The sequence below is a fragment of the Aulostomus chinensis genome, chromosome 21, assembly GCF_037954235.1.
Source record: "Aulostomus chinensis isolate RoL2024-O1b breed Wild chromosome 21, RoL_Achi_v1.0, whole genome shotgun sequence".
NCBI lineage: Eukaryota > Metazoa > Chordata > Actinopteri > Syngnathiformes > Aulostomidae > Aulostomus > Aulostomus chinensis.
The window spans coordinates 10,170,038-10,194,262 of NC_141340.1; the positions used below are offsets into that span (position 1 = coordinate 10,170,038).

A 24,225-nucleotide genomic window follows, 5' to 3' on the forward strand; every position below is an offset into this window, starting at 1 on the left:
ATCATTCAGTTCAGATAATTGCCAGTATCATGTGATCAGTCAGGGTATGGAGGCGTCCATGTGAGCCGTTATGTGATCCCCCCGTGTGCAGCCTTGACTTTATAGATGTCGACTGTAGAAGCGAGTACAAGCGCTGGTAACGTGTTCAAAACAGGACGACATATGAGGTGTTGATGATTTAGCGTCCCCACCACCACCCCCCCCCTCTCTTTTCCCATCACAGCTCTCAACTCAATTGTGCAAAAACAAAAACAAAAACAATTCATCATACACGCCCGTCTCCCCCTTACCCTCAAATGATTTGGATCCAGTGCCAATGTGCTTGTTGGAAAGAAATAAGCATCTTCTCTCCTCAAGGTGGTGGTGACCCTCACTGGGGGGTGGGGGGGGGGTGTCTCAGAAATCCTATTAGCTCCAGGCAACCCTTATTTTATAGCCATCAGCAGAATAACTGTCTCCTACAATTGCCTCCAACTTAATTCTATTGGCTTTCCCAGGGTGCGCACGTTACATTCAACTTTCAACCTGATATCATTGCATAACAGCTGTCAGTGTAATTCAGGTAATGTGGATGTTAAGGGATAAATAACATGCTGAGGAGGAACTAAACTGGATTTGTCTGAGTCAAACTTAATTCACCTCAATATTTTGAAATGACACATCACACGTGAGTGAAAGCGGAAGTTTGGAGTGAAAGGCGTCATCATTACTGTATAATCCAATACGTAAGTGTTTTTGAAAAATGTGACAAATGATAATCCAAGGGCGAGCAAAAAAAACACATCATCCCTTAAATTGTTATATTGCAAAAGGTGATGTGAAGCATCGGATTTGTAGGGTAAGGAGGGAATATCATACGCAGAATGATGTTTTTATTTGTTTACAAAGCCCTCAAAACTATGAAATCTTACTCGCACAAACTTACTTTCAATCATCAAACATTTGCAAAATGATCATAAAACGTAGAAATAAAGTAGTCACACAAAAAGGACTCTTTAATGGAAATATTTGCACTCATATCACCGCCGTTCCTGAGCGCGGGTTCAGTACTCTCGACCGAAATGCTGGTTGACTTTGGAAGTGCTCACATAAACAACTAAGCTGACAAGGACACACTTCATCTGTTCCTTCATCCGTACAAAATTCATGTGCACTTGACCGCCTGAGTCCTCGTAGCGGAGGAGGAAGTCTTCACTGCTGCCATAGTCGTAGTCACAGGAAGTGGCCGTTGTCTCCAGATTAATGGCGACAAGAGAGCTGACACACCAGAAGGGATTCTTGAACTCATCCAGCAGCGTCAGAGTCATGATGCAGTGATTCTGCTCCGGAATAAAAGAAGTGAGCGCTGTGTGGCTGATGACTGAGGTCCTCTGATGCAGTACATATCCTACACGTGTATTACCATGACTTTAAGAGGTAAAATTCATGGTAAAACTAGACGTTTGAACTACAAACTATACTGATGGCTTAAGAGGGTTTTAAGCGTGGGTTACTTTTGGGAGAAATGAAGGTCATCACTACTCCCACAAGGTTATGATGTCACAGGGAAGATGATACCAGATTATTTGAGGCTATTTATCTAGCAGGTTAACTCCAGACTTTCAGCCCACTGAAATCTAATCAGTTGATCCATGAGTGCTGTAGTGTTTTGTTCAATATCAAACCGGTTTTACCTTTTGTTTTATTTTATCTTATTTTCTATAGCAGCTGACAGCAGAGCGAGTGCTAGTCGTACCTCCACTTTTCCCTGGAGAGCCTCACACCTCCAGGGTAGAGCGATGTCTCCTGACAAAGGTTTGTGCTGCCACAACTTTGCCCTGCTAATGGCGGTTAACTTGATTAGCCCGTTGCAAATCTCATCTGGTCAAAGTAAAACAATGTTCCCGACAACAATTAGACTTTTTAGGGTTAGCATTAGATCAAAAGGTGCTAACATTTCTCAACCGTTTGTCACAGTGTTGCAGGAAGTTACATGGGAAGATTGAGAATGTGGTTTCCTACAGTGCCACTTTATATCTAAGACATTAAGAAATGCTTTCAAAGAAGAATGATGGCTAATAAAAGTTTTACATCCAGTCGAATTTTGAATTAGCAGATTCCGTCACCATAATTTCGTAGAGTAACTCAGAGACTAGTGAGATTACCTTTATGGCAGAAAAGCTGGGAAAAGCTTTCAGACATGAGTTCTGGTGGACCAACACTGGTGTGGAGCACGACGTGTAGGTGGTAACCATGGAGACCATATTCAGGGTCAATGTCGTCGTAAGGGGGTCTGATCACTGGCTCCGCGTCAGGGCTGGAGAAAGAACAAAAGTAGATGAATTAAGACTGTAACAAGTGAAAAGACCATCTAGAAAAAGATATTTTAACCCATTTGTGCCCGAAGCTTAAATTTCCTTGAAGGCAAGTGTCCTGTCTTGTGTTGTCTGGCCACGTATCTGAAGAAATATTTAAAAGTGAAGCCATCAGAAATCCTGAATGACTCCTCCTTTGTAATGAAAAGAAGAGTATTTAACCAAAGCTGAGTAAACAATACTCATTTACTTTTTTTCGTGAGAAACTAGAAAATAGAAGAAAAAAAAAAGAAAGAAAATATCCTAGCATTCTTCTTTAAAAAAAAACAAAACGCTTTTTTAAAAAAGCGTTTCTCATCATTTTTCCAAGTGAGTTTGACAGATTTCAAGACCTCGGGCCAATCGGAGCACCTATCATGGCATTTTTTCTGAACACTGTAAATGAATCCCATGTGGGTCAACAGGATTCTTCTGTGTCGATGACAAATAACATCACACTTTGCTCTCTAACCAGGAGAGGGAGCTACGTGCACACTGTGCTGGGACAGAAAACTCACCGTGAGTGCAACAGTGTCTAGAGTGAGCTCTGTAATCCTGAAGATGAGTCACCACTGCACCCCTCACACTGCAATTAAAACTCGATGAGCATCACCCCCCTAAACCGCAGTAGCATTACAAATCATTTTCAGTTGAATGGGAATTATTTGTGCTCCTGGATGGTTCTGATCCCCTGGTTTTCAATCAAGTGGCATCCTGCCCTTCGCATTTACAGATTAAACGAAACAAGCAGCAAACGTATACGATTGATGACTCTGTCTGTTTAAGGGTGGATTCAGCCAAAAATGAGAGAAATAATCGTTTATGCTAAGATGAATAATATTCACATGCTGTTACATTATCCGGTAAGAGTGTTGTTGTTGCTTTAAATCTCATGGACGGGTCACCACTTGGGAAATGAAATGAATCCTGTATGTAATCGCAGCCTTTGAATTGGACCCTTTAACCATCTGACCATGTAAGCATGTGAATGGGAGATGCTCGATCAAACGAATCCTACCCAACACTCCATCCCTGGATGCTTTTTTCCAACAGCCTGTTGAAGTGGAGGCTGACAATGAGAAAAGCAACGCAGGGTCGGACCTGAGGACGACAGCAAACAGCTCTAATGCATGATTTTCTTCTTTTTCTTTGTCACTTTTCCAGTGTATGTGGACTCGTTACCTTCCAGATACCCATTATTATCCCAGGCTTTAATGACTTCAGTTCCACCAATTTGTCCTCGCCACAGTGCTGCATGCTTCTCTGTAGAATCTCCATATCCAGTGTCTCCATGAGGGACTTCCAGCCGGGTCTGACAAGTTAAAGAATAAAACCACTCAGATTTATGGAGACGTAGATAGAGAGAGGAAGATAATGCTAGCTGTCTTACTTCTTTAGGCCTCTACAGTTGAGGGCTATTCTCCTGACGCCGTAGAGTTTCAACGTGGAAATCTGCTGATAGTCGGGCCAGCAGCCCGCAGTCCAGCCGAGAGTCACAGAAGTCTCAAAGATGTGGAACCAGCAGGGACTGAATGTAGTTTCATACCCTGACTTGTCAGAGACTGTCAGCACCCAGGTGACATGCATGTTTCTAGAGTAAGATAATGCAATATTACAAGAGCAAGATGTTTGGAGTTCAGCGAGACAACAGATGAGCAGGTTATGTGATTTATAAATAGGCAAAACACACAAGTAATCACTGCACAAAAAAAGAAATCTTCACATTTATTTATGTTCATTCCACTTCGTTTGATAGCAGTAGGGAGTAGTAGGACTCCAGTTAATCTCTTCTTGCTAATGAAATGATACACAAAGAACCAAATGAACCTGAAGCTGCCTCCTGATCTAGTTCTGTCTAAACTATGATCCAGGACTGCCCTTACTGCGGTGCCGCACGTATCTCACTGACACACCATCCAATATCAATTAAGTTGGGTAAAAAAGCCAAAAAGAAACCCAAAAACTAGAGCAGGCTTGGGGAGGGGGGGGCACCAGATGACCCAGGGGATTTCACTCTGCAATGTCTGCCTGTGTGATGTCTTGCGAAATGATTATTAGCAAGGTAAATCGCTACTCCTGAGAGTCTCACACAGACAAACCCCCACAGGGGACTGCCTAAGTTTGTGGGAGGAGGGAAAGTGTGTGTGCATGTGTTGTGGATGAGGGGCTGGAGGTGGTGTGTGTGTGTGTGTGTGGGGGGGGGGGGGGCTAAGTAATTTATTTCAACAATTCAGACAGCCTCTGCAAAGAACACAATTATTTCTACTTCCCCTCTGTACCACGGCGACTACCACACAACTCAAAATTGAGTGCTGCACAGCATCTAATCAGAGGTTATAAAAACACAGCAGAAACCACGGTGAGCGCAGTGAGGGCCCTGCGTGCCAGCATCCCCCTGAGCAGACATGTTACTCAGACACAGACCTCCTGTCTCACCTTTAATAAGAAAGTGTCATTAAGTGTGATATAAAAAAAAACAAGCCATGCTTTGTTTTTGATTGCCAGTGGCTTAAACTGTCCTCCAGTCTCCACGCTCAGCCTTAGCAGTGATGTCACAAATTTAGCTGTTTGCTAACCACAGACAGAACACACGGGATGTAAATGCTGCATATGGCATGATCTTAATAAACCATGACTCACTTAATTTTAAGGTAGCATCTGCAGCATTTTCCTTACAAAAATAGACTTATTAAAAAAAATGGATTAATCTGGCTCAAATATCCATTATGGGCCTCTAGACATGTCTGCCCTCTGATATTTCTGGGTGGGGGAGCGGGTGTAAACCAATGACAGTGCACAGGAGAAGATGGGTGTGAATAAAAGGCAGTAACTTGATAAAATTCATACAGAGCGGAGCAGCAAAGAAAAGGAAATACAGTCTTATTGAGGCAAAGCTCGGTTTAGCTTTAACCCAGAGGCTGGGGGATGGGGAGCTACAGTATGCAAAGTTGGCCTGCTTTCTGTTGGACAAGCAGGTGACAAACACCAGCGGTTTTCTAGCCGTCATTTAGTTTGTCCTTAACTGCTTTTAGCTTGTCATAGCTGGCATTAAGCTTGTGTCGAGTGAAAATAAGCTTCTTCTTCTTGCTGTCATTTGGCTTGTCCTATCTGTCATTTGGTTTATCATAGTCATCATTTAGTATGTTCTAGCCGTCATTTAGTATGTTCTAGCCGTCATTTAGTATGTTCTAGCCGACATTTAGTATGTTCTAGTTGTCATTTAGTATGTTCTAGCCGTCATTTAGTATGTTCTAGCCAACATTTAGCTTGTTCTTGCCACTGTTTAGCTTGTGGTTTACTGTTCGTTTAGCTTGTCCATGACACCATTTAGCTTGTCCTAGCTGACCTTTAGCTTGTCCTAGCTGGTGGTTAGCTTGTCCTACCCAATGGGCAGCATGTTTCAACCAATGCTTAGCTTGTGCTAGTTGGCGTTTAGCTTGTTCTGGCCCTTATTTAGCTTTTTCTTGCTGGCCTTCAGCATGTGCTAGCTGGCAGCAAATTACTGCAGCGTTTTGTGGGGGTGTTCAAGTTGTCGGGCGCAGGGTTGGATGCTTCTAGTGCTGTTGAGTCCAAGAGGAGAGGCCCAATTTGAGTGAATGTTGTGTTTACTAACTGGAATGAACCATGCTACGGACTCTACCTTTAAAGTAAAAGTGACAGAGTCCTCAAACAAAGACTACGATCCCCTTTCACCCACTCCAAAACAAGACACTTGATTAAATTAACTGACTTTAAATCCACAAACAAGTAAATCATCAGGTTTCCAAGAGCTCTTCTCTTACTTTAGTATCTGCTCCGTCTGGCTGGGCAGTCCAGTGTGACGGCTGATGAGTCTGGAATGTCTTTTCCACTTGTTCATGTCACATTCTGCCAGGTACTTGAAGTATTGCCACTTCCAGTAGCCTGCAGCCAAATCTGTAACTTCCACTGTGTCCATTGGCAGCAGCACCTCATTCCTCCACTTCCTATTCTTGCTGAGCTCCTCTCTGTATATCTTATACCACAGATCACTGCATGCATAGGTGTTAGAGGTGAGGAAAGAAATAGGAGAAACAGCAGCAAGCAACCAAAACTTAAACAAACAAAAAAAAAACGGCTGAACTTATCAAGTAGTGTAAGAAAATTCAAGCGTTCTCTGAAATGTTCTAATATGTACTTTCTCCTTGTGGCAATAGATCGATTGAAGAAAAAACATGCATTCTACACATAGTTCTGTATCTTCAATAATACTTACTTATCATTAGCAAGTTGATGGAGGACTTTATTGACATGGATGAGGGTAAAAAGCGTAGGGGGATCCAGGTAAGATAGAATTTTACCCAGGATCTCAGTTGGCAGTCTGCAGAAGAAGAGCGTTTGACATCAGTATGAGGAAGATGCATCGAAATATATGAATAAATGTTCCATTTTCTAATTGACACTGTTACTGTATCTCCAATGTCCAACTGTTAAAAAGAAAAAAAAAGACCCATGTCAATCATATGGAAACTTCCTAAGAACTTCAGGGCTCGGCGTTATATAAAGCTTCACTGACGAGATTTGAGTGTAAAAAAATACACCAAAATAACCAAGCAGTAACGTGCTAAAACAACAATCTGCAATATGTGATGTCTTCTTTTATGGATTATCATTAATACCATGTTGATGCCATTGAATTCAATCAGGTCAGTTGGGAATACATTTTGGTTTAATGTGCCAGATCAACACTTAATATTTCACTGTATATGAAAAAAAAACAACAACACCCAGATCAAGCAGTTTTGAAAATGCAACAAGTGATGGATAACTCACCTATAGTGTGGTTTCATTCATTCTCTTATTTTACAGCTTTAAAACGTTAAAATATTATATTGTCTCTTGTCAACCTCATTAAAAAAAAAAAAATCAGAGAATCTGTGAATGTCCAGAGAAGATTGGACAGATGAGGATGTGCACTGAACCTACCTATAAATCCACAGTCCTTTATAGTAAATTACCTCTAAAAGACATGCTTTATGTGTGTGTGTTTTTTTTAAAAACTCGTTCTATGAATGAATTACAAAACTCCGACCTACACTTTGAGGTCGCTGAATGTGAAATGTATTTCAATACAGTTCTTAAACCTCTTAAAATCCAAGTAACGGCATCCACGCTGTGTTGTTTACATGACAGGAAAGAACATTGTGCAGTTTTCCTCTCAGCTCTGAAGAGATTAAAGCAATAAAATAAATGACACCCACATCATATTAAACTATTCAACAAAAGCTGATTCTCCGTAACAGAAGCAAACATGGAAATGCAACAATTGAAAATAATCTGTAATTACTGCCTTGATCTAGACTATTTGCAATATGCAATGTTAGGGCACAAATAAGATTCAATGTTTCAGATACATTGTTTCATCAAACAGACAATTTGGGGGGGGGGGTATTTAAAAAAAAAGCCTTGTAATTAATATTTTGTTATGATAATGAGCAGCTTCTATTACCAGACAATAACTTGTTGGAACAGTTGCTGACTTGGAGTCTTATTGCGTGCAGCTCGCAGCTAAGATGCTCAGTGCTCCTGGTACATGAGCCTGGTGGAAGGTGCATGTGGATGGAAACATGTTCTGACTAATTACCTCTCCGTGAGGCTCTTAGCGGACGCTGGGGATGGTTTGCCAGCTCTCCTCGCTCTTGAAACAACCGCCCGTGGTGCAGCCATATTTATTTTTGTCACAGCTGTAAGGCGTCACCGATAATTTGCTGGGAAAGTTGTTGTTCTTCCTCTGTGTTAAAACCACATAGAACCTGTGGAGGGCACCGTCCGCGTCCGGTTTCCAAGGTAACCTGTCGTCAGCTGTACCGTCACGAGCTGGTTTTCCGGTAGTGACCACAATGGCCTTCAAAATAAAAGCTGGTAAACTGTATGCTAAGGAGGTAAATAAACAGATGAGTTTTTATTTCCAAATTATATTTTGTCATATTATTAAAAAAATATAACCTATGGGAGAAAAGGGAGCTGCATTATTACAAAGACTATTCTGCTGGACCAGGTCATTGAATGACTTTTGTGCTCCAGACAACTGTTTGTCTTTTATACCGGATACTGTGAAAGTTCAATATTTATATCGATTATAACAACAACAACAAAAAAATCGTAAAGGGGACTATTTTCACCCCATCACCAAAAGAGGAAGCATATTATTTTTACACTATTAAAACTGAGTGAAAGTCTTTGAACACTGAAAATAATAATAACGATAATAATAATAATAATGTATAAATTCTACATGAATGAGGACATGAACACACAGCAGCAGCTGCAGCATCAGGTTCCATCATCTTTGTTCAAACAGGTTTTCAATTCACCTTGCAGTCTGTAACTGAGTTTTGGGTTTTTTTTGTCTTTGTATCTCCTTTGACATATTCAGCAAAAATGTTGTCTTTGTATTAAAATTAAAGAATACATATCATGCAGCGGAACGTGAGCCATTTACAGGTGAGTGTCTAGCACCAGGAGCCTTCTCTAACACTTACTGTGCTTGTTTGTTTGGTTTTTGTTTTCATTCCAACAATATAAAATTTATCTAGAAACAAATACATGACTGCTACATGAATAAATACAATTTAGTGAACAGTTTGATGATTCTGTATGTTTAGTTGAAAACCAATCAAGTTATAACCCTAAAGATTGGCCGCCTGTATGTATTATGGATGTGGTTCTTTGCTGTGCATTAATTCACACTTTTTTTTGGAAAAAAATGTTTTAATTCAAAGCGCACCCAAAATGTCTGCCAACAAAGTCACCATATGTTTATTAGTTTAAAGAATCAGGAACTGATTCAGCTTGACACACCAAGTTGTGAAACTGTGCAAGTGTTGTATTTATTTAGCATATATCACAACCTCTACCCAGATTTTCCTCATTGAATGTACAAATAATTTACTTTTGCACACACGGAGTGGTAATTGTCAAATATTTAATGATATCTCAAATATTTACAGATATCTGACTGCTGTACAATCAATTAAATAATGCAAAAACAAATGACACCAACATTAATTAGAATAAATAAAATGTTGGTAATATTTATGTCATTGGTTTCTCCGTTCTTTTTTTTTTCTAAATAAAAGGTCATGGCTCCGAGATTTAAAGGCAATAAATACACAATATTGCATATATCAGAGACTTGTTTTCGGGCTTCAGTGACTGTGAGTTTCATATGAACTGGTTTCTGACCTCATTTCAAATATGAAGATGCGGAGCGGACAGATGGACGGGCGACAGATGGATGGATTTTTTATTTCAGACCTCATGAAGTGGGGTGAGCTTGATGCTGTGGGCTTCCAATTATGTACTAGTATGTTTTACAATAATATTTAATTCAAATATTAATTATAGCGCTTCTTCGATTCCAGATCCAAATGAACTACGCGTGACCTCTATGTGGACCCTCTAAAATAAATGCCACTTACAAGCAAACCCAAGTTAGGAGCAGAATTGTGACAAAAGAGCTTGTGGAATGAAAAAAAAGCAAATATCTGGAAAAAACAAAACAAAACAGATGAGTGGCTGTAAGACCCATCACATAATCGACCTCCCCGTTCCTGGAAGCCAGTAGGCTCTGCTAACTGTCAGGGAAAATAACCATAACACAGTTGCCAGTTTAGCCAATCAGCTTTCATGAAGGACGTGAAGTCCCTTTTAGGGCAACAGCAGCCCCTGGTATGTTAATGCCATATAGGCCACATCCCTTTTCCCTTGCATGTCCCCTTGTACTTGACATTTGATGTTTTCTGTAGCTACGTGCCCTTCTGAAGGCCCGGGGTCAGTTGTGGCTCTTGGATACCTGATGTCACTCTTCCGCATGGTTTGTCAGTCAGCTCTGACAGCGCTCTGTTTGTCAAATTGGGTTGAGAAAAGAGGAAGGATTGCTATGATTAAGCTAGAAATAATGTATTTTCTCTGTACCGCAGTGAATCTTTGTACAGAAACATTGGACAGCTGGAAGGTATTTAAGACATATGTTCTTTTTATGAGTGTCAAGGTTTTTAAGGGTTATCTGAAGCAACATTCTGTACTTTTAAATAATTTGCTCGCACGCATTAAAGACCAATTCCTTGCTTTAAATTTTTCCCCCAAAATGAAAAAGTGTCTTTAAGTGGCTTGAATGTGACTCTATATACTGTAGTTCCTCCACTAATCTATTAATATTCAAGCAGTCCTTGTACCTGTGTTCAACCCACCCCTCACCCCTCATCCTGCAGCTCAAAAAACACACTATCACTAACACTAACTTTTCTGCTTTGCTAGCTATTTTAAGCTAAACAACGGCACGTGGTACAACAGTAGAGCTTCAGCCACATGTTGGAACCACGATAAGAAAAAAAAGAACAAATTGTTAAAGTTCACCTGCAAGTGGATGCATCATAATGGGGATTTTTATTTTATTCTTGTAAAAAATAGAGAAATATATTTATGAGTGCACGACAGGACCACGCTAGCAGCCAGCTAATTTGCTGCTACTGTTGCTACAGAGGCGTCTCAAGTTGGGAGTAGCTTAACAAATATCATCCTGAACAATGTTTTTGCCGATGTTTACGCCACGACAACAAGATTGGCTTTTCAGATGTCTGACAGATTCAAACTTTACTTTTTGAATCATGTTTTTGAGAATTTTTGGCGCTGTGCGAGCAAACTCAACCATGCGCTAACTATTCCACATATGTCTTGTAGCATGTGAAAAACCCATTGACATGACTGGGCTCATGCAACTTTTAGATTATCGTCCTGGCAACCTAATAGAAATGAACTGCTTTGCCTCGATTCTCCTCCTGAGCTGATAAAGTTGAAAACAGTCTTCTCACGCTGAGCTTTTCTATGTAAATGTGAGCTCAATGGATGATGCTGCTAGTTAGCATATCCGTCACTAAAAAAGAAAAAAAAAAAGAAAAAGGAAAAGACAGCTCATTAAAGGTATAACATGAGGGTTCATCACTTCTGAAGTCCACTACAAGACCCTTTAGATGTGTGAAGCACTGATAGGGACCGTCTACCACTCCTCAAAGGATGATGACATGTCAGGAATCGAAAAGAAAGGCTAAGGGTGGTACGGGTCATTCCCTGTGAAGCGAGCACTTTCTGAAGCCTCACCACCTGTTATATATTTATATATATATAATATATAAATGTGTGTTTGTGTGTGTGTTTGTGTGTGTGTATTATGCGTGCAACACAATTTTAGCATTTTAATCCCTTTTTTTCCCCTTGCTTTGATATTTCTTTTACCCTTTGAAGAGTAGATACATGAATCAACCACTGGATGGCGCAAACGTATCTTTATTTGATTCCCAAAGAAGAAAAAAAATGCTCTTTTAAGTCTCAAATTAGTAACATATATACATGCATGCTGAATGTGCCATGCAGCAGCAAGGTTATCCTCTGCTGCAGCACCCCCCCCCCCCCACACACACACACACACACCCCTTTTTTCTTTTCTGATTAATCAGAGGGGAGAGAGACATGAGAAACTCACAGCATATAAATGACAGACATTGAGAGCAAGTGATCTGTGCTCATCCTGCGGGGGCTCCGGAGCTCACAATGTATCTCCCAGACAAACCCATTAGTTCACGCATGTGATCTTTAATTGTGAGACACTTCTTGATGAGTCCGGTTGCGGTGGCTGCACACAAAGAATGGGCGTGAGTTGTCCCTCGAAAGGGAGCCCAGAGACTGTCGCTTTCCTGTGCCAGCGATCTAAGCGCACAGTTCAGTCTGCGAGAGACAGAGAGCACATCAGCAGGATGGATTACACAGGTAGGTCGTGATTTACCCTTTATTTGCTATATATAAATGTCGAATAAAGTGCTTATTTGACCGGAATTATCATTTAGTCTAAAACAAACGTTGGAAAGAAGTCTGATATCATTTTTTAGAGAACAGTGTAATTTATCACAAAGTAGTAAAGCGCCACTAGGAAGAGCTTTGCAGCGCCGCAAATAGGTGATTATGATCCACACCGGACAGTTCAGTGATCAGCATCCGTATCAAGCACGATGACAACGTGGTTATTACAGAGGGCAGCTCTTTTACATTCTAGCGCGAGTTGGCCATTTTACGCACGCGTTTTAATCTTAAAAATCGAAGGACTTCAAAATGAAAACCGCGTTCGAATCATATCCTTCTACTCTCTGACACGCATTCTCTCTCTTTTTTGTCTCTTAAACCATCAGGATTTACAACAACAGTTGTCTGAATAGTCTCCAAAAAAGCAACTAAGACGCGCAGGAGGGAGGGGAGTCAACACCGGAGAGTCAGAGGGTGTTTGAGTGTGGGACCATCACAGAGGAAGGGAGGGAGGGGAAGAGAGAGGGGAGTACGTCTGGACCAGGTGATCGAGTACTAACAAACCTCCAAGGGGCTGCCGGGTTGTATCAGTGTGCACAGGACCAGCGATCTGACCATGGTGCCAGCGCGCTGCCCGGGAACCTGTGCCATGCTGGCACTGGCCCTCCTCTTGGGTTGCGGCGTGGCTTTCTGCCTCGGCCAGAACGACACGGAACCCATCGTGCTCGAAGGGAAGTGTCTGGTGGTGTGCGACTCGAACCCTTCATCGGACGGAGCCGTCACCTCTTCACTTGGCATATCAGTCCGCTCTGCTGGGGCAAAGGTGGCTTTTTCCGCCGTGCGTGGAACCAACCATGAGCCATCAGAGATGAGCAACACGTCTATGACCATCTACTTTGACCAGGTCAGATACCACACAACAATGTCAGTCAGATTTAAGGCAGTAGAACCGCCTTGGACGCGTAGAACTGGTTTAAGGTGATGTTTTATTGACTTCCGGTCACTAATCTCCGTTATTTGTAACGTGAGCCAAAAGTGTCCTGGGTAAGGACGCGCAGACTCATTTAGTTTATTTGATCCTGTGCGTAATTGGCACTGGTTGGCACTGACACGCGCTCCGATCATCAAAACACGATCCTCATCACGTACGTCTTTTTAGGCCTCGGCAGAATTTTCTTGAGTATTTTTTTTTTTTTTTTTGCTTTTGATTAGATGTTCCAAAAAAAAAAAGAGAAAAAGTCTGGCTGCCTTTGGACAGCGGCCTGTTAAACACATCAAATTGGCATCCACAGCAACCTGACGCGCAGCACTGGAACATTTGGCAATCGCTGGTGTAGAAATGACACGCCTCTCTGTAGCGAGCAGCCAAAAACACACAGTACACAGCTTTCAAAAGCAGCTGTTAAGTGAAGTGAGACATGTAGATGGAAACATAAAGACGCTATCTCATTGTGCGCCCCCCCCCATCTTCTTCCTTTTTTCTCTTTTGTTGTTGTTGTTGATCACAGGTTTTAGTAAACATCGGCAACCATTTCGATCTGAAAGCAAGTGTTTTCCAGGCTCCGAGGAGGGGGATATATAGTTTCAGCTTTCACGTGGTGAAAGTCTACAACAGACAGACCATTCAGGTGAGCAGCAATCGGCATTTCCACGCGTGACATTACCCGGATCGATGTGAGGCTCGACTACAAAGCTTGTTTCTCCTTGTGAACCCCCTCCCCCCCCCCCGCCCCCCCCCTCCTTCCCTGCAGGTGAACCTGATGCAAAATGATTACCCGGTTATATCAGCGTTCGCCGGTGATCAGGACGTAACGAGAGAGGCCGCGAGTAACGGAGTACTGCTGATGGTTGAACGGGAGGACCGAGTCTATCTGAAGCTGGAACGTGGAACCTTAATGGGCGGATGGAAATACTCCACCTTCTCAGGCTTTCTAGTCTTTCCTCTATAATCTGCGATGATTCACGTCGCGCAGGGACTCTGCTTATAGGTTGAAGAAGAAGAAGAAGAAGAAGAAGAAGAACAACAACAACAACGACAACAACAAAAAATAATAATAATAACATGCAATTTATTTTTAACTTTTAAAAACTGTCAGCCAAGGAAGCCGACGAATATCTGTATACCTACACTCGCCCACTATAGTCACATACGAACGTTTCCTTGGAGTTTCATGTATTCAAATTCATCAGTCAACTTTTACGCAATCTGGATGATTTTAACGTGTTTGATCGGCAAGTGGCGTGTCTTTGTCGGGTATGTGGATTTTTCTTGCTTGGAAAAACAAACTTTGCCAACAGACAAAAGGGTGGATGGACACGAGAGGGGACGAGAGAAGTGTGGAAGAACTGATGTCTTGGACAAGTCGAGTGTGTTATGCTCTATTTTATGTTTGTATAGCCTTAAAGAATATATGGTTTTCGTCCAAAATGAATTATATGGAATTATGGACATCCAGAGAAGAAGAGCTTTCACGCCCAAGGCTTTTTTTTTTTAATTTTAGTTTTTTTTTTTTTTTTTTGCACGAATGGAAGTTTTTTTCTTTCCTTTATGTTTTTTGTGCTGTCAATGGTGTTGCGTTTGGATGCTGAACATATTGAAAAATAAGCCAAAATGTGGGCAAATGTTACAAAAAGAGAGAAAAAAAGGCGACATATTTCAGCCACCGGAGACAACTTATAGAGCCCTTTTATTGAAAAATGAGTATATAATTTATAAAGTACATATTCACATTATTGTGTGTTCTACATTTCGGAATCTGCGTAGCTTTTGACTGATTTAATGTTCAGTGACGTTGCTCACCAAATGTACATTGTGGAAATAATAGAAGAATCACTATATGTCGCGCTTAATAAAAGATATTGTATTGTATAGGCTAAGCGCATCTATCACTACTCTTTATTCATGTGGCTTTGCGTGAGGGAGACGTCGGTGTAGTAGAAGTCAGGGGACAAATCCAGGGGCCTCGAGAGGAACCAGAAAGTTCTGGCGTTGGTCGCTGTCCGCGGTGCTGAAATCAGACGGTTGGACTCATTCAAAGTGTTTTTGTTTCGTTTGCGGAAGTGATTTTGCGGCTGCTGGAGGAATATCGCGATAGTTTTGCTGTTGTTTTGTTTTGTTTGTTTGTTTTTTGGTTGTTGTTTTTTGAAAATGCTGTTTTGAAGGGAATTGACATTTATATGGTGTTCTATCTTGCTGTTGCTTATGGCAACCGTGATATTCTTGGGAGGAAGTGAAAGACATTTATCAATTCCACCCCCCCCCCCCCCTCCACGAGACACGTCTTTGGCGCGTATTTACGCAGCGCAATATGGAGGAAAAGTGGAGGATTTTTAATGCAGAGCTGCATACAAAATGAGATGCAGTGATATTTTCATGAATTATGGCACACACACAAATATATATATGTGTGTGATGTTAAAAGGGAACAAATGGTGTTAAGTTTTCCGGCTGTATAAGTTAGCTTTTACAGTCAAAACCATGTTATCTAGGGTGATATTTCCTCCCACATTTTCCTCTCACATCCCCTTTCTCTCTCTCTCTCTCTCTCTCTCTCTCACACACACACACACACACACACACATCCCTCCAAACGAAAGTTCAAGGCTGCCTGTCTTAGCTCTCCTCAGTCTTTTAACAGGAAGACATTTAGAGCGTGAAATCCTGAAAACAGAAATCATAGAACAAAGTTGAAGAAATACGAAAGATTTCATGTAACTTACCCCTTTTTTAAAAGAGAGAGAGAGAGAGAGAGAGAGACTAATTCAATCTGCTGGTCTTTATAGATCAAGAGAGCAGCTGGAAACCAAATAAGCCAACGATTATGAGGTGGACTTCCTGTTTTCCATGTAGAGTGATGAGGTGATTCCAGGTGAAAGTCTTATTGATTTCTCTTGTGAGAGGTGTTGATTGAGATGTGAACTGAGCTAAAGCAAACATCAGACGATGCATTCAGGGCTGTTTTGAATTTGTATAGGTGCTTTTTTTCTTCACTTTTACTGCTCTGGATAATTGATCCACGTGATGTGAAATCTTTGGGTCAAAGGTCAAAGTGTCACATACTGAGGGTTAATCTTATGAGTCTTTGAGCTTTTTGGTGCAGCAGAACGCTTTTGTATTCGGTTTGTTTATTCTGAGGACTTAGTCAGGGGGGAGAAGTCGAGAGACACCTTTAAAATCTTTTATGAAAGATTGGCGTTGGTGTGCTGAGAGATGTCAGACGAGTACGTCTGGAGGAGGAGATCTATGATGAAGAGGAAGGGAAAGAAAAAATCCCTGCTGAGAACAAAATATACACCCTTAAATAGTGTTTATGAAATTCCAAAATGGATATCACGTCTGCATGCGTCACGCATATTGATTCATTTAAATTTTGCCTGATTTAAATGACATTAATCATCTGCTATCAGAGCAATTCTGCAAATAAAATCCGATTCTTACTGTACTCATGACAGGATGTGATGGATTTCTATTTCTAATCACATGTTCAGATCATATTTAAGAGGAAAAAATGTAACATTGAACTTTAATGCAAGAATAAACTGGGAGGCAACACAAGTTTTAAGGTCAGAAATGACAATCGATTGCTGCATGTTTCACTTTAATGATCTGTTCTAAGCATTGTTAAACTAACGTGACAAGATCCTGATGGCAACAGAACAATATACTGCAGAGAAATAGTACAATTGATCCGTGACATTGGTAAAAAAGAACATCATTTTCTTGTGATTAATGCAGAAAATCCATCCATAAAGCAAACACTTTGACATTCCATAGCTTTCTGCAATGGAAAGAAATGTCAGAATTGTGAATTGGATAAGAAACCATAAAGATATTGTTTATTCATTTCGGTCAAGAATACAATCCAACAGCTGCTGGACCCGGAAAACATTTGCATGTATAATTGATAATCATACATGTAAACATCTGGAAACTTTGCCTGCAAGCTTCTTCTATGTGGATATCTGCTTCCGGCTTCTTCTTCGTCTTCTTTCTTCTTCTTCTTTTTTTAAATACCTTCATCTTGTGAAAAACAGAACACCACAGCCGAGAACAAAGAAAAGACCTGCTGATAGCCTGCTGGTGCCAGCAACAGGACTGCACAAAGCAGTAGCACCTGCCAGCAAATCAGAGTGATTTTGGAGAGTGCATTAAACTGGCCTATAAAATGCTAATTGTGCTCATTCTAGAATAAAAAAAGAAGAAGAGTGTTTCCAAATGATCCCCTTAGATGATTAAGATGGTCATCAAACACATGCAAGAAATGGAAACAAAAAAAAAGAAAGTTTTTTTTGGTTATTGCTCTGAAAGGATTTGCTTCAATCTTTCATGTCGTAACAGAACTTCTGTAGAAAATTAAAGGGTTAAAGAACTATTCAGGTTCAGCGTTATCGTCATTAGCGGTAAACGCAGAGTCAGAGTATGAATGTATAAATGGCTCCTTCCTAAAACTCTATCAATCTTTAAAGACGGGCTGCATTTTTACTGAAGCACAGATGGCAGTTTATGCTGTTTTGCACGATGAGTAACAATAATTACAAAACCGAAGACGCCATAAAAAGCTCAGATCTCGTGTCACTTTTTAAAGCCTTATTTGTCCTTCTGAGGTCTCCTCAAGAGTGTGTGACCTCGTGAAACACACTCACTGAGGACTGTCATAAGTATCACTCTAGGACACACCACATAAGCTGGCTGCACGATGGGGGCCCATCACAGCCATGTATTTGGATCTAAATTATGTAACAGATTCATCAGACGAATGTCATCTTTGGTTCCAGACCCTCGCGGAAAATGTCGCTTATTCATTAATGAGATTGTTTAAGTGAGTAAACACCCACGGTGGCACACGAGCGTGCACATCTTCCCTTAAAACCATTACGTGCATGCATGCACATGCTCCGTTCAAATGCACGCGGCAGAGTTTTGAAACTCCTGTTTATTGAGCCTTGAACGCATCATTTTTGGTAACATCTAAACATATCCTCTATAATCCAGTGAAGAAAAACAACATTAAAACCATTTTGGCAATAAGAATTCAAGTTCAAGACAGTTTTGACACTCATTTCAGCTCCTCCTGTAGTCTTGGAACATCTAAACATTTAATTACGTTGCCTTGCATATCTTCAGTGGCTGATTTGAACAAGGATGATATTTGGCAGGAGCAGTGTCATCTTTTCTCATTTTTTTGAAGTTAGTAAGAAAAAAATGAATTGCTCATTTATGCAAACAAGATGAATGCCATCCTCCTTTCTCCCCCTCCTCCTCCTTCTCCTCCTACTCCTCAATCGTCACTACAATTTATTTCTTTATTTATGGTGGAAGAAACTCCATATTTGTAAGATTTAAAAATGAAATCCTACACCTATGTGATTCTGAAATAGATACTTTTGCTCATTTGAGCAACAGCAGCATTGAGATTCTCTCCTTAAACACAGAAATGTTATCTAGAATATCTCATTTAACTTCTCGTCCAGAGCTACAACTATGAATATTATCAATACTTACTTATCTCAATTAGACTTTACATGTTTTTTTTTTATTTTCCTATATGCTGAGAGGGCAAAAATGTTGTTTACTGGCTCTTTCTTCAATTTTAGTCCCGTTTGTAAAGATCAGTGTTCACAGATTGTAAAGTAACACATGCTGAGGATTTTCTTTGACCTCGACTACAGACTTCCTGCTACACTCAGAGACTGACCAACATTTACTCTCCCATACAGAGAGCTGAGGTCAAGTAAACATGTTCTCCAGACCCGTAAGAAATAATCTGCTGACCAATGTTGAATTGTTGAATAGGTGGAGGGGCTCATTTCCTCTTGGAGCTTCAGAAAGTAGTTTAACGAGTCTCTGTTTGCACGCTGATATCAACCAGAGATTCATTAAGTAACAGGTAATTATCTCACCGGCTGGTCAGTTTGACAAATGATTTTGCCAGTTTGATGTAGTGTATCTGATCTTTCCTCCAGACCTACACACACACACACAAACACACACACACACACACACACACACACACACACACACACACACACACACACACACACACACACACACACAAACATTGCCAAAGCGGAAAAAAACCTTAAAGATCTTCAACCTTTCCCTATGATTGCAGATGAGTGCTATACATTTATATGCATGAGAGAGAGAGAGAGCGATGAGAAAAAATTTGAGAAAAGATGTCTTTTTTTTTTCTTTTTTTTTCAAAGGACTAATTTTCTCCCAGTCCTGTTATGGCTGAATTGCCTTAAGTGTGATTGTGAGAATAAGCCTTTCACAGCATTATTTTTATTCAGGCAGTTCCCAGGCAAACCTACAGGCACTTCTTTTTTTGGGGTCTGAGACAGTGCTTAGGGCCCACCTCCTCTACACACACCCTAAACCCCCCCCCCCCCCCCCCCACCACCACCACCACCTTACACTCAAGCGAATATCAAATGTAGCTGCAAGTTAAAAGGAAATGCATCGTGAATGTCAAGATTTATCACCCATTTTAATGGTCCAGACCTCTTTATATCATGTTTAAAACCTCTTATCAAAGGTTTCCTTCCAAATGAGCCCCGCTAATTTCATCTGCTGGGGTAATGGCAGCATTTTGTCAGCAAAGTATGGAGACATATCTCGAATAAAACCTCCCGTGCCCTCCTTCCACTGAGGAGTAAGTGCTTCTCACACAGTGTAAATTTCTCCTCAAATACTGATTTTTTTTCACTCTCAACTCCAGATCATGTAGATAAATCGCACATCCTCTAAGATCAAGTTTCACCTTTACCGTCATAGTAGTGGTGGCGCTGGTGGCGGCGCGGTGACCTAGCTCATTTACACTTGAATAGAAAGACACTGATGCAAACAAAGAAATACGCTGAGAGGATAACATGTGGCAGTGGCTTGTTAATAATGCATTTGTTTGCCAAACAAATAAATAGACGCATAGCACAGACAAACATCAGTCACAAGAACCGCTTCTGTGAACAGGCCCCATCCCTGAAGAAAAGGGAGGGGAGAAGGAGAAAGACACAGAAAGTCTGTTTATTCCTTCTGCCACAGCTTGCAATATCCATACTGCTGAAACACACAATTCCCTAAAGAAAATGCAAGCCTATCCAACCCCCCCCACCCCCACCCGTCTGCATCGACAGTAGTCTATGTAAGGCAACCCCGGCTCATATGAACAACTCCTTGATGTGATGGTTCCAATACATCATCTGTGTGCACATTAGATTCAGGCGCAGCAAGCTAGAGAGAGAGCATCTTGGACCCAGCACCTAACCAGTTTAACTACATTCATTAGAATGGGGAAAACAGTGCCTCAGCACAAGTTGCCTTGGTGGGTGACAAAAATCACACTGTGAGCTGTTGATCCTCTCCATCACGGACACACACACGCGCACGCACACACATACAGAAATGCACACGTGTATGTGCCATTCATAGAAGTAACAAAAATGAACAAAGAGATGCATGTAGCAGCAGCAGCAGCAAAAAAAAAAAAAAAAAAAAAAAGACCACTTTTTATGGGTAGAGGTGTGGATTCTGGTTATAGATATTTTATAGATCATTTGGAAGGGATATGACACCGACTTTAATAAGGTTACATGTTTTGCCCCTGTGACTAGAAGCAGACGAAACAAGAATATGTTCTGATTCTAATGGAAAGCCTGCACTCGTAGCTCGTATTTTTGAGGTTTCTCACTCACTTCTTTGGGGACGGAAGAGGAGAGGCAGCAGAAATCTGGCATTTTATCAAAGGTGTTTTGTTTTTGGATTTGTTTCGGTTTATTTGAAAAGAAATTGTCTGAAATTTTTGAAAGAAAGTGGGTAAAAAGGTGATATTAAGATAAAAGCCATAAAGATGTCGTGAAGGGTTCCACCGATGTTTTACTGACTGACAGAAACCTGCTTATAGAATATGACCTGCAGAACTTATCCATTGTACAAGGAGCATTGACGATAAGTTACAAAGTCACTACTGATTTTATCCTCGCGGAAAGAGTGGACTGCCTTCTTTGTTTCTATTTCAATGGCATGTGGGTTCTTCCATTAGCATGTGAAATCACTAAACCTGTCAAAACATTGTTGAACCATAAGGAAACTTTAATAAATGTTTGCACAGGGGACAGTTACTCATCCCGCCACGACATGTGAGTCCTTCAGAGCTTCAGAGCTTTCGGATTTATCCATACATCAGATATTCCATGACAAATTTTATGAATAAAGGTATCAAAATCTTAAGCAATTGTAAAAAAAGAGTTTTCTCTTCTTCATGCTCCACCCTTCTGACAGCAACTGCAGAAAACTTTCTCTCTTTTTTTTTGCAACAGAAATACATATTTTTACATATATATTTTGTCGTGCCTATGACTGAAAACTCTATACGGCAAGATCTGACTATCATAGCAGATATGAACTCGTGATGAACCATGACTCACTGGGTCATGGTAGTTATGCACTGGGTGGAATGGTTTCCACTGTATTTTAGCGCCACGTTGAGCTTAATTTAACTCAGTGTAAGTTAAAACTCAACTTTATTTCTGTGCTTTTGCCCTGGATCATACCAATAAACAAATTAACACATGAATAATCTACTTCCCCCCTTCTACATTCATTATACTGTGATTAATTAGATTTGAGTCCAAAATTAATTCTATTTCATGGTAATTTTCTTTGTGTCTTTAGGTTTTGAATTCACTTGTCCTAAACACACTTGAATATTACAGGAAAGAAGTGTTTTGACTATTGCCTAATTTGCAGTTAGGGTTTCATTTCCTCCTCCATAAAACAGTCTTTTATCATCATTTAGAATTTACTAAAGGTTCACAAGCAAAGTCTGCATGAATATTTGAATATCCAACAATAAATGAGAGTTTTTTTCTAAAGGGAGAATGGAAAAATAGAAGAATTGCATTCTAATCATTAGAGTTAGAGAAGTAAAACCCAAAGATAAAGTTTGAATGTGGAAGAATGTTAGTTTATTGGTTTAGATTGTCCAGTTTTTACTATCTTCTTGGTTGACGATAACAAGACAAGTTGTGAATCGGAATCAGATTGTAGCGTATTATGAACTTACATTATGTTGCAACAATAAATGGTGCCAAAATGTGTTTACAACATGATGCATCATTATTTTTGTCCTTAATAAGCTGTTGTCCTGATTCTTGGGTTGGCGCTGTCTTTCAATAATGACATTCACCTACACTGCCTCTACATGTATCTCCAGTATTAACATCATAAACCTTTTAGATGATAAACTACAAAGTACACTGTTTTTCTTTTTTAAAACTTTACAAAATTCGTAATGTCTCATGGAACTCATAAGAATATAAATGTAGTTTTGCCATGCAGGGACCCATTTATTGACATATTTTCAGATCTTGACCCGTTCCAGGTTCACTGCACAGCACACTGTACCCAGAGGAATTATAAGTTACAGAAGAAATAGGATGAGTTTACAGTGCTAGATTTTATGGGGAAAATGTATATTTTAAGAGGCCAAGTGTCATATATTTTCATGGGACTTCAGAATTCAAGTAATTATTCTTTTCCTACACCTTTTTACAAATTCCAATATTGACAAATTGTATGTTGCTGCAGGTGAGATCAATGTCTCTACGGAGAAAGGAAATAAAAGCCTGAGTATGTCAAGCTTATCTTATCATAAACATATGGGCCATGAGAGAGGCTGTAGGAATTGAGCCAGTGTCATCGGAGTTTTCACAGCCTCAGGCATCACGAGGAACCTTGAAGGAGTGCTACAGGCGTGTTTGTGGGCAAAAAAGGGAGAGAGAGAGGAAGAGAGAGTAGTCCTTCAGACAAGTGAAAGAGTTGAAGTTGGTCAGTTCATCACGGCGAGGATAGAGATTCATCTTCACTGTCAATAATCACCTTCGTTTTCCTCCACATGATGAGAGGGAGTCACTGAGGGGATTCACAGGGAGGGCGGAGGTTATTAGTATGCTCGAACATCAGTTTAAAAACATAGATCACATGAGAAATACATTCATTCCACTCCAGACTGACATGATAAATATAAGACTGAATGTAAAACAAGGCTATCTGAGTCAAAGTTTAACCTATATGCCTGTGACATTTTTCTCTCAGGTCAACACTAAAGTGAGGAAACTACAACATTACGTGACATTTTTGATTTGCTGTTAATTTGTGACAAGGATTATAACCGGAGTGTTTACAGCACTTGTTGCAAATTAACAGCATCTCGAGCGTCTTCTTCTTCTCTTGCATTGCCCTTTCACATTTTTTTCTCGCACCAAAGTGTGCGATATTATTTTTTTCTTTTTCTATTGAAGTTTTACTTCTACTTGACTCTACATACCAAAATACTTTTGATTTCATTAATCAGGCTCCAGATGATGAGTGGTTGTGCAGTTTCCAGTGCGATGGGAAGAGGCCTGCTGTCTCCTTCAGGTAAAGAGGTGAGGTAATAGTTGGAAGTGAGCCGGCTGCCACCACTTCCTGGTTCAGAGTGTTTGCAAGAGTGCTAACTTACATTCGTAGCCCCTTGGGAGGTAACATAACTATAAAAGACAATGAACAGAACAAGGGAGAGAAAAATACAAAAGACAGAAATGTAATAGAAAATATGGTTATATACACATCAATTCAGGGAGGCTTCAAAGGGCATCGCATGGCACTTTCAGCTCAGACCCCAGCGGGGTTAAGCCTCGTCCCTTCTGCCAGTTGAGTGCCATATACTCAGAGTGAATAAAGTGAGCCGGCCACCACTGCTCCCTGGCTCAGACCAGCGTGCTCCGCTCACCGCTGTACGCTGTAAATATGCTCCGTTGCTTATCTGCACCCGTGGGGCGTCACCCATAGTGACACCCATCATTCCCTGTTGATAATGACTGATATTTTGGTAGCCAGTGACATGTTTGTCAAGGCTCACCAAACAATCTTAAACGCAACTTTAAAACACAAAATCACACATCTGAAAAAGTTCTGTTTTTACAGGTGATATTTAAAACATCCTTAGCTAAACCCTGTTATGTGTTATGTGGCTTCAGTCCTCTTCAAATATAACTGAATTTGGCCGACAATTACGCATCTAACAAACCTAAAAATAAT

The 24,225-nt window shown here is 40.6% G+C and overlaps 2 protein-coding genes across 2 annotated transcripts; one reads left to right on the forward strand and one right to left on the reverse strand.

Moving 5' to 3' along the window:
- Nucleotides 1-911: 911 nt before the first annotated feature.
- On the reverse strand, nt 912-8,149 carry fbxo15 (F-box protein 15). The gene is made up of 9 exons (XM_086191322.1): nt 7,936-8,149; nt 6,568-6,672; nt 6,116-6,343; nt 3,724-3,924; nt 3,516-3,645; nt 3,352-3,434; nt 2,145-2,296; nt 1,736-1,860; nt 912-1,319 (listed from the first exon to the last, which is right to left on the reverse strand). Exons 1-9 carry the CDS (start codon nt 8,016-8,018, stop codon nt 1,044-1,046), a joined length of 1,383 nt encoding a protein of 460 aa, XP_086047448.1. The 5' UTR covers nt 8,019-8,149; the 3' UTR covers nt 912-1,043.
- Nucleotides 8,150-11,789: 3,640 nt separating this feature from the next.
- cbln2b (cerebellin 2b precursor) lies at nt 11,790-19,198 on the forward strand. The gene is made up of 4 exons (XM_086191574.1): nt 11,790-12,116; nt 12,533-13,050; nt 13,655-13,774; nt 13,898-19,198. Exons 2-4 carry the CDS (start codon nt 12,763-12,765, stop codon nt 14,093-14,095), a joined length of 606 nt encoding a protein of 201 aa, XP_086047700.1. The 5' UTR covers nt 11,790-12,116; nt 12,533-12,762; the 3' UTR covers nt 14,096-19,198.
- Nucleotides 19,199-24,225: the final 5,027 nt, after the last annotated feature.

What these genes read in the sequence shown, in the direction of transcription:
- fbxo15 (XM_086191322.1), bottom strand. Translation starts at nt 8,018, where the DNA reads ATGGCTGCACCACGGGCGGTTGTTTCAAGAGCGAGGAGAGCTGGCAAA. An exon ending in CCAGCTTTTCTGCCATAAAG is followed by an intron (nt 1,861 to 2,144) that starts GTAATCTCACTA and finishes TACTTTGACCAG; the next exon opens with ATGAGATTTGCAACGGGCTA. An exon ending in CTCTCCAGGGAAAAGTGGAG is followed by an intron (nt 1,320 to 1,735) that starts GTACGACTAGCA and finishes ATTCCGGAGCAG; the next exon opens with AATCACTGCATCATGACTCT.
- cbln2b (XM_086191574.1), top strand. Translation starts at nt 12,763, where the DNA reads ATGGTGCCAGCGCGCTGCCCGGGAACCTGTGCCATGCTGGCACTGGCC. An exon ending in TGACCATCTACTTTGACCAG is followed by an intron (nt 13,051 to 13,654) that starts GTCAGATACCAC and finishes TGTTGATCACAG; the next exon opens with GTTTTAGTAAACATCGGCAA. An exon ending in ACAACAGACAGACCATTCAG is followed by an intron (nt 13,775 to 13,897) that starts GTGAGCAGCAAT and finishes CCTTCCCTGCAG; the next exon opens with GTGAACCTGATGCAAAATGA.